Source organism: Chiroxiphia lanceolata, chromosome 15 (genome assembly GCF_009829145.1).
Source record: "Chiroxiphia lanceolata isolate bChiLan1 chromosome 15, bChiLan1.pri, whole genome shotgun sequence".
Classification (NCBI taxonomy): Eukaryota; Metazoa; Chordata; class Aves; order Passeriformes; family Pipridae; genus Chiroxiphia; species Chiroxiphia lanceolata.
In genome coordinates, this window is record NC_045651.1 from 14,497,940 (window position 1) to 14,509,579 (window position 11,640).

The 11,640-nt window shown below is 50.5% G+C and overlaps 1 protein-coding gene across 7 annotated transcripts; it reads left to right on the plus strand.

Moving 5' to 3' along the window:
• The first annotated feature begins 769 nt into the window (after positions 1 to 769).
• LOC116794315 (leukotriene C4 synthase-like) lies at positions 770 to 8,508 on the plus strand. Of its 7 annotated transcripts, none has more exons than XM_032702907.1 (6): positions 770 to 981; positions 3,302 to 3,539; positions 4,338 to 4,437; positions 5,457 to 5,527; positions 5,761 to 5,842; positions 6,216 to 8,508. In XM_032702907.1, exons 2-6 carry the CDS (start codon positions 3,482 to 3,484, stop codon positions 6,340 to 6,342), a joined length of 438 nt encoding a protein of 145 aa, XP_032558798.1. In that variant the 5' UTR covers positions 770 to 981; positions 3,302 to 3,481; the 3' UTR covers positions 6,343 to 8,508. The 7 variants fall into 7 exon arrangements, with proteins under 7 accessions (XP_032558798.1, XP_032558797.1, XP_032558801.1 ...); XM_032702906.1 differs by having other exon boundaries at positions 3,368 to 3,539; XM_032702910.1 differs by having other exon boundaries at positions 3,465 to 3,539.
• Positions 8,509 to 11,640: the final 3,132 nt, after the last annotated feature.

Genomic DNA, 11,640 nt, shown 5'->3' on the forward strand with positions numbered 1-11,640 from the left:
TGGTCCTGCTCCATGTAGTAACATTCAAGCTGCCCAGGGATTGGTTTAGCCCTTGGAAATTTTGCTATAGCTAAATATTTGAGAACATTTATATGACCTCTTTGATATGCCACAGATATATAAATGTCAGGAATATCTGTCTGAAATCAGCCTGGATAAACAGCCTAAGGCACATCTCTGATACACACTGAGTTTGTATTCCAAGGAATAAGTTGCATATAATGCCAGCCAGGATGTCGGTGGCAAAACCAACCACCTGCTCTTTTACTCTGTGAAAGGAGGAGCCTCCGTATAGATGCACATCTTAGGGAGGGGTGGTAATTCTTGTCATGCCAAATTTTTATGGTTATTTCAAAACTCAAAACCCGGGAAACATCTCACATCTCTCAGGAGATCTGAGCCAGCTTGTGCCTTGCTGGGAGCCCTGGCGGGAACTGCAGAGCAGCAACTGTCCCCACTTCCTGGGGATGTGCAGTCAGCTGTGTCTTCCTAAGGGGTGAAATAATGAATTGGCTTTTTCTTGCTATGTTTTGAGCCTGTCCTTCCTTTTACGGCTGTAAAAGCCAAGAATTCTAGGAAAATCTCAACACGTGTTGGTCTGAGTTAACAGAAGCCTTCCTGGGTGTGGGGAGGTCAGGAGAGCACATCCCCGACCCCACCACCCTGCCCTGAGGAGCTGTTACTTGAACAGACTGAGTCGCTTGGGGCTGAGCTCTCTTTATCTCTCTCAAACTAGAAAAACACTTCCTGTGAGAAGAAATTCTTTTGGATAAACCCTCCCAACTTTTTTTCTATGTGCTGTTAGAAGGACAGTAATTATTCTTGCAAGCAGGTCCACAGTCACAGATTTGGATGTACTCAGTGGCTGCAAAAGAATTCGAAGGGAAAGGAAGCATAAGTACGACCTAGATCAGAAAATACTTCCATATTTGTACAATACGACTGGAAGGACGAGGCGCCTTCATGCTTCGCAGCTGAAGGGTAAGTTGTCCATCTGCAAAATATTCCCCCTTCCACTGTCAGGAAGCTCTTGGGTCATTTTACACTCCTAAAATACAGTTCTAGGGGATGTTACTGCATGTAACAGTGCTGGACTCAGCACTGCTGGCTTCTCCTTGCTCTGCTGCTCCTGGAGAGTAAGGGGTGCTGCAAACTCTGGATGTTTAAAACGCCTCTAAGCCTTTTGTGTTGATCATTTTAATTCCCAAGGTTGTTTTTTAATCCCTGTTGATGTTGCAGTCTAGCTCACAGTGTTTCCCTACCACGGTAATTAATGGGGACGCAGAAAGGATTATTGGCTGCAGGAAGAGGTGGCATAAGCAACCATGGGCACAGAGAAATGCCTCCAGTGAGGACTCAGTGGGAGGTGCGAGGACTTTGGTCCATGCCAGTCCAGCCTCCCTGCGGCAGGGCCATGTTCACACAGCGTAACTTAGAGTGCAGAGCTGGGAAGTGAGAGACAATGTTTCAGTAGCTCTTGCTCAGAAAATCCACCCCAAGGTGCACCTGGGACTTCAGGACTTGCCTTTGCTTAGGAGGAAATTTGGCTGTGTTACCCTCGGTAGGTGAAGTTTTGCGATGTGCTGTTGTCTGCAGGGTGCTGAGGCTGTCCAACAGTGACAGTCCTCCCCTCGAAGGGCATTTGGCCCTGGGAGGAGGGTACTTGTGCAGGAGGTTTTCCTATTCTTGCAAACGCCAAGTGAGAATGGAAAATAAGCAAGTTCTGATGGCGACAACGAGGGACAAGAAAAATGTGCCCTTCGGGAGATTAAAACCAGCTTGAAAAATTACGCGTACGAGGGAGGGAGGAGGAGGGGAGAGACATCTGTGCTTGTTTATTCATTCATGTTTCTACTGACCTTTATTATACTCAGATTATGCTAGATGATGATAGTAGAAGTATTTTGTGTCTAATGGTGATCTGGAGGATGGGTGTGTTCTGTGTCACCTGTACAGCTCCTCCTGGCTCAAATTCCCTTACACTCCACTGTCATCTGATGGAGGTGTAAGCTCAGATCTTTTTAGCTCAGTTGTTTTGCTTTATATTTTCTTTGGCTAGTGGGCTGTGATCAGACAGGAGCAGAGAGAAATAAAACATTATTAAGTACTTTGAGACCTTTTGCCCTTTTTGAGCTAACACACGGGAGGTCTTAATTTCTTTGACAACTAAATGGAAGAAAACACAATGTTCCTCATATTTCTGAACAGCCACTGGAATGAAAAAGGTTCAATTCTGAGATGAAAGAATTAATCTTAGAGCTGGTGCATGAAAAACAGTGTGGGTTGTGTTTGATATTTGGAGCAACACTAAGTTGGGACATTGTTATACCCATTTTGGGTGCCTTTATAACACATAGAGAGGCAGAAAACCAGAACCAGCATGGTGCTTCTTAGAAAGTCTATCAAGGACATCAGGCATACAATGTAATTCCTGTAACCTGCTTTAATATAATTTTCTGTAATAGTGGTGTTCAACGATCACTTTGACTTAACCTGCTTTCCTTTTTCCCTGGTCTGATGGGAGAATTCTTCGAATGAAGGGAGAGGAAGGAAACAAAGCTGGCTGTCCCTGCAGCTCTGGGCCATTCCAGCTTTGTGCTGTTAGAAGGGAATTATCTAAGTAGGTGTCTCCTGACATGTGAAAACATAATTTTCCTTTTGCTATATCCTAGTGAATTCCTCAGGTTTTTCCCCAGGCAGAACTCTCTCTGGTGCTTACATGGAGAGTTCATTGGGCTGAGGATTGATTAGAAGCCTTAAATGCACAGGTCCCAGTCTTTCCAGTATGAGGAAGCTCTGAAGCCCTCTGGGTGTCTGACAGTCGTTCTGCAGGACCCATCCCCAAATAAAGCATCACTGTGCAGGACAGATCTAGGGATTTTTATACTTTATCACGTCCTGTCTTACCTTGCAGAGGGTTTTTCATTCAGGGGTTTTATTCAACACTGTCTCAGCACTGTGGCCATAAGTTGTTCTCCATGCCCAACACATGCTATCCAGAGTCTATGTAGGGATATGTACACAGGGATATGTACCTTGGAACACCGCCTGTTCTGGTGCTCTGGTGAGGCACAATAGCCCAGTTGGTTTCTCATGCAACATCAAAGAGAGGGATGTGCCTTGGCCTGCATTTTAAAGCAGATGCCCCTGGGGGAGCAGATCACCGGCCTTTTGAAATTTGTCCATCCATTCAGCTCCCATTTCCCTTATCTCTGCTCTCTGCTTTTCCACTTCTGGGAAAAGGGGGGCAGGAACGGAAATATTCCTTTAGACCTGTCTCCACTGATTTCCATTTCCACAGGGCAAGTCAGACTCCTCCTGGGTGTGAGTACCACAGACTAAATCTTCCCTTTGTTTGTTAAATTAGAGCAAACATATGCTGCCAGCTACCACAGCCAACTGCCACATCAGCAAAGACTAAACCTGGCCAGAGGAGCTTCTAAGCAAGAAATCACATTTTCTAGGGTTTGGAAGAGTCAGTATGTTGGATCAGATTCATCTGCTCGCTGCTGTGACAGTCCTGGGAGTCCTGGAGCAAGGTAGGGACCATCAGATGCACATGCTCAAATACTTGCTGGGTCAATCTACTGCAACTCCACTGATTTTCTTTCATTTTCATATTTAATGTCTGCTATTGCACTGGCACGTTGCTGCTTTTCAGACAGTAAACTGATATCTTGTCTGGGTTTTGGAAAGTATTCAACCAAATGAGTGCCTGGGAAGCCCTTTCTCTGAAATGGCTTGCCTCCTTCATTCGGGAATTTCTTGGTTGATCTACAGACACATAGAATTTCTTTCATTGGGTTTACAGCAGTTCCTGAAGTGTGTGTAGATATGAGCATACAGAGAGCTCTGCAGTGTGGAAATGTGGAAGGAGGGGCTGTGACGGGTCACACAGAACCACCCAGCCATGGGTTCACATTGCGTGACATTTTAATTCTTTGCCTGGGTGACTTATCTGTGGCATTGGTTCTGTCCCTCCTCAGTCAGAACTTGGAAAGAGGAAAAAACTAAAAGATTTAAAAGAAAATTGTGAGTAACAAAGTGCATCAGAATTGTGTAACAGTTTCTATGGAACTGAGGATATCTTAATTACACAGGAGAGAAAGCAGATAACACCGGTGATACATGATTGCATACTCTTCACTGTTGCACTGGGTCATTCCTTTTCCATACCTAAAAGGCATCTGGGATTTTACTCTAACTTTCTCTGCTATGATGGGTTGTGGGGTCAGGAGGAGCATGCAGATCTTTTTCCCCAACGTCTGACCATCTCCTGACCCCACTGTGCCCAGCCACAGGACTGACCACGGCTACTTTTCTCTCTTTTGCTGCAGCCTACTTCTTCCTCCAGGTGATCTATGCTAGGAGGTTGTTTGGCATTTCACCTCCAAAGACCTCGGGCCCACCTGAATTTGAGAGGGTCTTTCGAGCACAGTAAGAACCTCCTTCTACCTGATGTTTGCCAGATCTCGTGTAATGGCACTGCCTTTCCCCTGCTTTGCCATTCCTTTCTCAGGACTGTAATTCAGCAGTTACCTCCCTCGGGGTTAATTAGTGGGTTGAACAGCCAACATCAAGACTGGACTGGCTCTTGAGTCCTGATAGAAATCACGTAGGAATCTGCTGTACAGTGAAGGGCTGCTAAAGTCAGCTCTTGGTGCCTGAGACTTTGGCTGGTTTTAGCCAAGTGGTGTTCAAACCTCAGGCAGCTTCAGCCCTGCTCTGAATCCCGCTCACTGGGAAGGACAAGCTCCCAAAAAGATCTCATTGGGTCTGGAATGGGGATGTGGGGATTGTGGTGCCATTATCCATTATCTCTGCCTGACTTCTGTTCTAGGGCTGCGGTGGGGAGGGGGGCAGAGAGGGAGGAGCTTTCGCTTTTGCTAGAAAACAAGCAACTGGGCAGCAGGAGCAGGATCCCCTCAACCATCCCTTTCTCTGCTCCTTCACCAGCCTAAAGTCAGCCTCATCCAGCATCTTTTGGCCCTATTTTGTCTTCAGGAGGATGAAGCATAGTATACGAGCAACCCAAACAGCCATGTGCTCCCTCCCACTCCTGCATGAAGCCAAGCTGCTCTGGTCTTACCTGCTTGAGGGGCAGACCTTCCCTGCAGCTCTTCCCTGGGGCTTTGGGACATTGATAGAAGGGTTTGGGTTGTGGCACTTGGGAAGGGGGAGTGGGGGTGGTTCACAAAGCCTTTCTGTGCACAGTCTCACCTGGACACCTTTCCTTTAATTTTTTTTTGCCCTGGAAACCCAGTTCCTTCCACTGTCTAATTTCTGTGAATAAAGCTGGGACAGGAACTGTGGGGAAAGGTGCAAGCCTGGAGGCTTCTTATGGCAACGTCTCTTCTAAAAAACAATAGCCTCCAGCATCTGGAAACTGCTAGGGGAACCATAAAAGGAAGAGCTTCCTTCTTTTCCTTGTTTATGACCTTCCTCTTTCCTGCCAGGGTGAACTCCTCTGAGTATTTTCCAATTTTCCTGGCACTTCTGTGGCAGGCTGGACTCTTCTTCCATCAAGGTGAGAATATCCCATTACCTGGTTTGTCACTGGATCTGTTCCCCTGAGTACTGGCTCAGTCCTCAGGTCCCGTTCACCTTCTGAACAATAAGTTAAGCAGTAATTCTGTCTCTGAGGGAGGGTGAAGCCAGAGGACACAGAATCTCTATTCCTTCACTTTGGGCTACCTCTGTAGCTCCAAGTGGCTCCAAAAAGCTTTTGGAGCTGGTGACTGTGATCTCTCTTAACCACAGGTCTAGCTGCAGCTTTGGGTCTGCTCTATCTCTACTCCCGCTACTGCTACTTTACAGGATACAGGGCATCATCTTCAGAAAGGTAAACACCTCTGCTAGAGCCTGGAGTGCCTGGTAACCCCTGGGGAGTTGTATTTGGGAACATAATGTGCTTTGAGGAAACTCAGGACTCCCAGATGCTTCACTTCGGGGTTCCTGCATGGCTCAGCCTTGTCTGTGATAAGTAATGAGGGCGTGGATGCAGGACTGGGGGCAGCTACACACATATGGGGCAAGGCTGGAGCTGCACCGAGCCCTTTCAGGGTGTGCTCCCTGGAGGCAGGAGCAGCGCATGGCACCCCACAGAGGGGACAGGGGACAGCCAGGAGCTGCCTTCCCACCCCATTTCTGCAGAGAGGAAGGGACCATTCCTGGATGGGATACTCAGTCTCAGCAGGCTGCCTCTCTCCCATCAGGCTCGCCCCGATATACTTTTCCACTGGAGTTCTCTGGATTCTCGTTGGAGCATCAGCCCTGGGTATCCTGCATTCCTTGCTCTCTCACTACGTGGGGCTGAACGTCCTCCAACTTCTCACAGCGTGACCCAGTCCTCTGTCCTTCCTCAGTGTCCTCACCTTGGAGTTCTGCTCCCTCCTGCACTTCGTTACAGACTGGCTGCAACTCACACAGCCCCCAGCAACAAATCCACCCTCATCTGAGTTTTTATCACCTCCCTTCTCGCTGCCCAGCACCAGCACGAACTGCTGAGCTCTTCAGGAGGTATTTTTCCCCCACGGCACTTTTGTGTGCCAGGTGCTCCGTATCTGGCAGCTCCATCATGCGAAACACCAACGATCCAAAACAAGGAGAGTTTTAGGAAAGCTGGATGCATAAAAGCAAACTCTTCTCAGTCTGAGTTTCCCAGTGAGCTTCCCCAGGGAATGGCCATGTGTTCCCTGTTCTCCAACAGCCCTGCCTGCAGCCAGGGCACTGAACACGGGTTCATGCCAGTTTTCCGAGGCCACACCTATTAAAGGCATTTGTTTGGAATTCAGTGTGGGCTGCGGCATAACAAAAGAGGTGAGGGGTAAACAGGAGCAGCCATCAACATGTTGCACAAAGGTCTGTTAGTGCCTTCATGCTGCTCATCAGCCATTGCCTATGAGACTGCACAAACTCATCACTGCTGCGTGTGTGACTTCCAACACTGCTTGGCAACAAGGTGCACAATTAAAAAGTCACTGAACTTGCTGTTCTAGGTGTCTCTTTGTGAGTCTGCAGCTAGCAGGGAACAGCAACATGAGTGTTTGAATGCAAGGTGGCTGCCTTGGTTTCCCTGATGCGCAGTCCAACACAGCCTGCAACCTTGTGTGCCACAAGAGGAGAGCTCTGAGGAGGGAGATGCTGAGCTCGCCGATTGGGTGCTGAGCCGCTCAGCACCAAGAAGTGTTTTCCACTGGGTGGTTTGCATGGTGCTCAAGTCCCACCTGCATCAGGAAGGGCTGGATTTTCACAGGAATCCACCATTCACAACACTGATGCTTTTGACCATTGGTGCATTTGGTGCCCTCCTGTTAGTGACACAGCTCAGGAAACACCAGCAATGCTCCCTGTGTCGTCACAGGGGGAATTCACACCAAACCCAGAGAACAAAAATAACTGCATGAGCATGCTGCCAGTCTAACCACACTGTAAAGCCCACTGGTCACCCCTCCCTTCACCAGCAGCAGGCATATCTATACTGTAAGAACAAAAGGCAGGGTTTTTTTGAGGAAGTGATTAATTCTTCACATTGTTTCATTTCCTTCCCTGCATTTTAAATTGGCTTACCCAGCAAAACCCCCAGTCTATTTTGCTTTTGGGCTCTCCCACCTTGGAGTCCTGCCACTGCATTGAGGCTGGCAAACACTGCAGGGGAAGGCTTAAAGCCAGATAAAAATAACTGTACAACACTTGTCTCTACAAAGTTTTTGGTGCAGCGCAGCCCCATCCTCACAGGAACCCCTGAGTGTCACAGTGAGATAAACAACAACTTTTTTCCTGGCATCTTTGGTGACACACTTCCAAAAAGGTTGAGCATAGTTTAACCCTGGCTGTGCCTTAGCAAGGTCTGGGGCTAGCAAGGGAGGGACAGACATACCACCTGCCCCCAGGGAGATTTCACTTAGCCTTTACATTAACAGGTCCCACCATCTCCTGAAGTTGATCCCCAGTCTTCACCTTTTTACCAGTACGAGTCACCTCCCAGAGGGTTAATACAGAAGGACCAGCCCCAGCTACTGGTGCAGGTCCTGACTCCATGTCAAAACCCCACTGTTTGGGGTTAGTCCAAGTGGATGCTCAGTGGTTCTGCAAACACAATCTCTGTCTTATCCTACAACCAATTTTCTAAGCCTGCTGTATCAACCTGGAGCCACTACCCACCTCAGCCCCGCTTGTGTCCACTCTGTGTGTGACAGGGCTGCAGAATGACTCAGAGGAGGGAAATTAATGATTCAGCAGTGAGTTGTAGCCAGCTTCTCCCCTTGGATTCACAGAAGACCATTAAAAATCCTGTCATGTCGCAGTCAGGCTCTGGCCTTGGTATCTGCCATCACTAGTTCTGCCATAGAAAACCTGCTGGGCACATCACTGGCCCTTCAAGCCACTGTCAGAGGGGCCACTTCAGGTGCCTTGAGCAGAAGGAAAGCTGCTCCCCTCCATTAGGGCTGCTGTCATTGCTCTGCTGCTTCATCAAAGAAAACGGCTTTGCACTAGTCCATGGTTCAACCATGCAGGCCACGGTTTTGGGATTTACCCAGTTCACAGTCTGCTGCCCAGCACGGTGTGCTGGTGCTCTATGGCACCAGTTTGCCCACCTGCATCTGCTGCAGAGGTGCTGAGGGGCCAGTGGGCTGACAGGGGCTGTGCTGGGGGGCTGCCCCTGCCACCCCGAGCCACCGTCCTGCTGGTGTGAAGGCCACCCCATGAGCTCCAGTTTAAGGGTGATCCAACCACCGCTGGCACTGCTGCACAGCCCATGTCCAGCGCCAAGGGTGGGGGTGCCCCACTGCCCCGCGATGGGGGCCAGACCTGCGCAGACAGACCCGCTCCCCCCCATGTTTGTGTTCCCGCTCCCTCCGGGATTCCTGCCCCCGCTCCCTCTGGAATTCCTATCCCCTCTTCCCCGTGGGGTTTATGTCCCCACTCCCTCCAGGATTCGTGTCCCCACTCCCTCCCGTGTTTGTGTCCCCTCTTCCCCGTGGAGTTTATGTCCCCACTCCCTCCGGGATTCGTATCCCAGCTCTCCCCTTGGGTTCGTGTCCCCACTCCGGGATTTGTGTCCCCGCTCCGGCCGCCCCGGCCCCGCCGCTTCCTCCTGGGGCCGGGAGAGGGCGCTGGTGCCCCGCGGCTGGGGCGGCGGGCGGGGGGTCCGGGGGTGCCCCGGAGGTCCGGGGGGTCCAAGAGAACCGGCCACCGGCGGCTCCGGTTCCGCCGCCCGTACCGGGGCACCTCCGGCTGCACCCGAGACGTGCCCGGGGCAGCGCTCCCGGGGCAGCCGGCACGGCCGCTGGCACCCAGGCATGACCCGCCTGCTTCGAGCTTGATCCATGCTGGGCCAGGCTCTGGCATTAAGGTTATTGGATTGGGAGAGTCCTGGAGCCTCTCAAGAATCTCCTGGAGACGCTTACGACACGCATAAAGAGCCCCTGCAAGCGTCGTGCGGATTCCCGAGCTCCTTCCTGCTTCCTTCCCTTACAGCTGCCAGTTCATTGTCAGCAATAGGGGAGAGCAAAAGGTTTGGCGTGAGGTATTTGGAAGCAAATCCACCCTGATAGTGCCACAGGCTCCCAGGAGAAGCAACCAGCCGGATGAGAGGCCGGTAGACAGCAAAGGAAACCCGCAGAACCAGCGAGAACTGTTTTTTTATCACGAGAAGCGCAGAGGCTGAACTTGTAAACAACTCTCCGTCCCCGTGAGGCTGCTTGCCACGCGAGGGGCGGTGAAGGCACAGCATTCCATCCGGGCTCCCGGCAAGTCTTTTGTATCCCGGTGCAGAACCTTGTAGCTTATTATCTTGAAAACTTCAAGGGCGCCCGCGTGTACTTTCCTACCCGTGACGTGATGGCCGGTGCCGGATAAGTGCACAGACAGGTCTGGTGCGGGCAGCAGCGAGTTTGCACGTGGCCACCAGCACCGAGATACTGTGCCCTGGGACTGGGGAAAAAAGCACCCGAGCCCATGGAAGAGCTCCCCAATCCCTCCGTGGCACGGCGTGGTGGGATAGATGGAGGACACCCTGGAATTTCCCTGGGAAGCAGCACTGCTAACTTTCTTAGGAGAGGGAGGTGTTTGGGAGGGGAACTCCCGTGAGGCTGGGAATGGAGGGTGCAGCTGGTGGCCGTGGCTTTGTGGCACTGGCATGTCACCCAGGTTTCCATAGCACCAGCATCCATAACACGGGGCCAAGGGGAGGGAGAGAAGTAGGTCAGACAGGGCTAACAATACCCAGACGTGTCTATCTGCGGCTCAGCCTGATCCAGGAAAGGGGGTGAAACGGACAAGAAAGGAAGAGAAAAAGAGGAGGGGGGAAAAAAAAGGAAAATACAGAGTATCCACAGTTTGAGCAATGCATTTCTTTTCCTCAGAAAAATAAAGACCTTTTAAAGCCACCTTTGTGTATCAGTGCTGAGCAACCGAGACTAGCACCCACCTCCTGCCCATCTGACAACAGACTACAAGGGAATTCAAATGCTAATTTGGAGCTAGGCTTCTCAATGGGCCTTTATTTCTGCAGCGGCACCAGGATCAGAGCTCTGGGGAGGCAGCCGGCTGGAACTCTGAGGATGCAGACTCCAGAGAGGGACTGTGGGACACTTTCCCCTCTCCGTTCCTCATCCTCACTTTGTTACCCCTTGTCTTAGTTTTACTTGTTCACATGCAAGTGACTTCAAGGGAAAAAGAAAGGCAGGCACAGAGGAGTTGTTCAAGTGAAATACCCTCGGTAGTGACCCATTTTATATGCTGAGTCTGCAGAAGCCTTGCTGTCAACGTCCCAGCATTTTGGGGGTTGCCTGTTTACAGTACAGTCGTTTTGAGCTCTGTATCCATCAATGCCAAAACTAGGGAGAACATTATGGGCAGTAAGATCCAGAAGCCTGTTGATCCAAGTAAACATACAGACACACAGATCTGCTGGGGATGTAACAGACCAAGATCAGAGGAAGGAGTGCTTTGCTCAGGGGGAACTGGAGGGTGGAAGTGCAAGAGCACAACCCTCGCTGGAGAGACTGAGAGGGACTGGGGTGGCTGTGGCTGACCCGTGTCATACCTGCGGTTTGAGAGCACTGTGTTTGGCTCAAACACCACCACGGAGGAGCCACAGCAGTGGATGGAGCACAGGGTGTTTCAGCCAGGCCAGTGAGAGCAGGCCCCTTGCCTGCAGGCAAGTTCGCCCTTCACATTAACCACAGGCCACAGCCCTGTGCAGTGAAAAACATTCCTGCATTTGATAGTGGGGTAAAATCTAAGCAAAACCAAAGCTATCTGCCACTTTCTTAGCAGGCTGGGAGGAAAATCCACACCTTGAGGATACAATTTGCCTCATCCTCACCAGTTTTCTACTTCCCAGCAATTACCACTTACTTGTAGGAGAGCACCAAGAATTCACTTTTCCCGGGGTAAGGGCAGAGCCACAGTATATATAAGGGGAACAGGCCTTAACATGCCCCTTTGAGAATGCCCTCCCTCCAAAGGAAAACTCACATTCCTGCTGTGGTAGCTTAGGGAAGAGCATGCCCAGCTCCTGCCCCCACCAATGCCAGACTCTGTGTTCAGGGACTAAAGGTAAAAGTCAGGTAGGGAGAGCAAAAGGGCAGCACTCAGGAGGACTCACAGAGCGCTTGTGGAGTGAGAGAATAA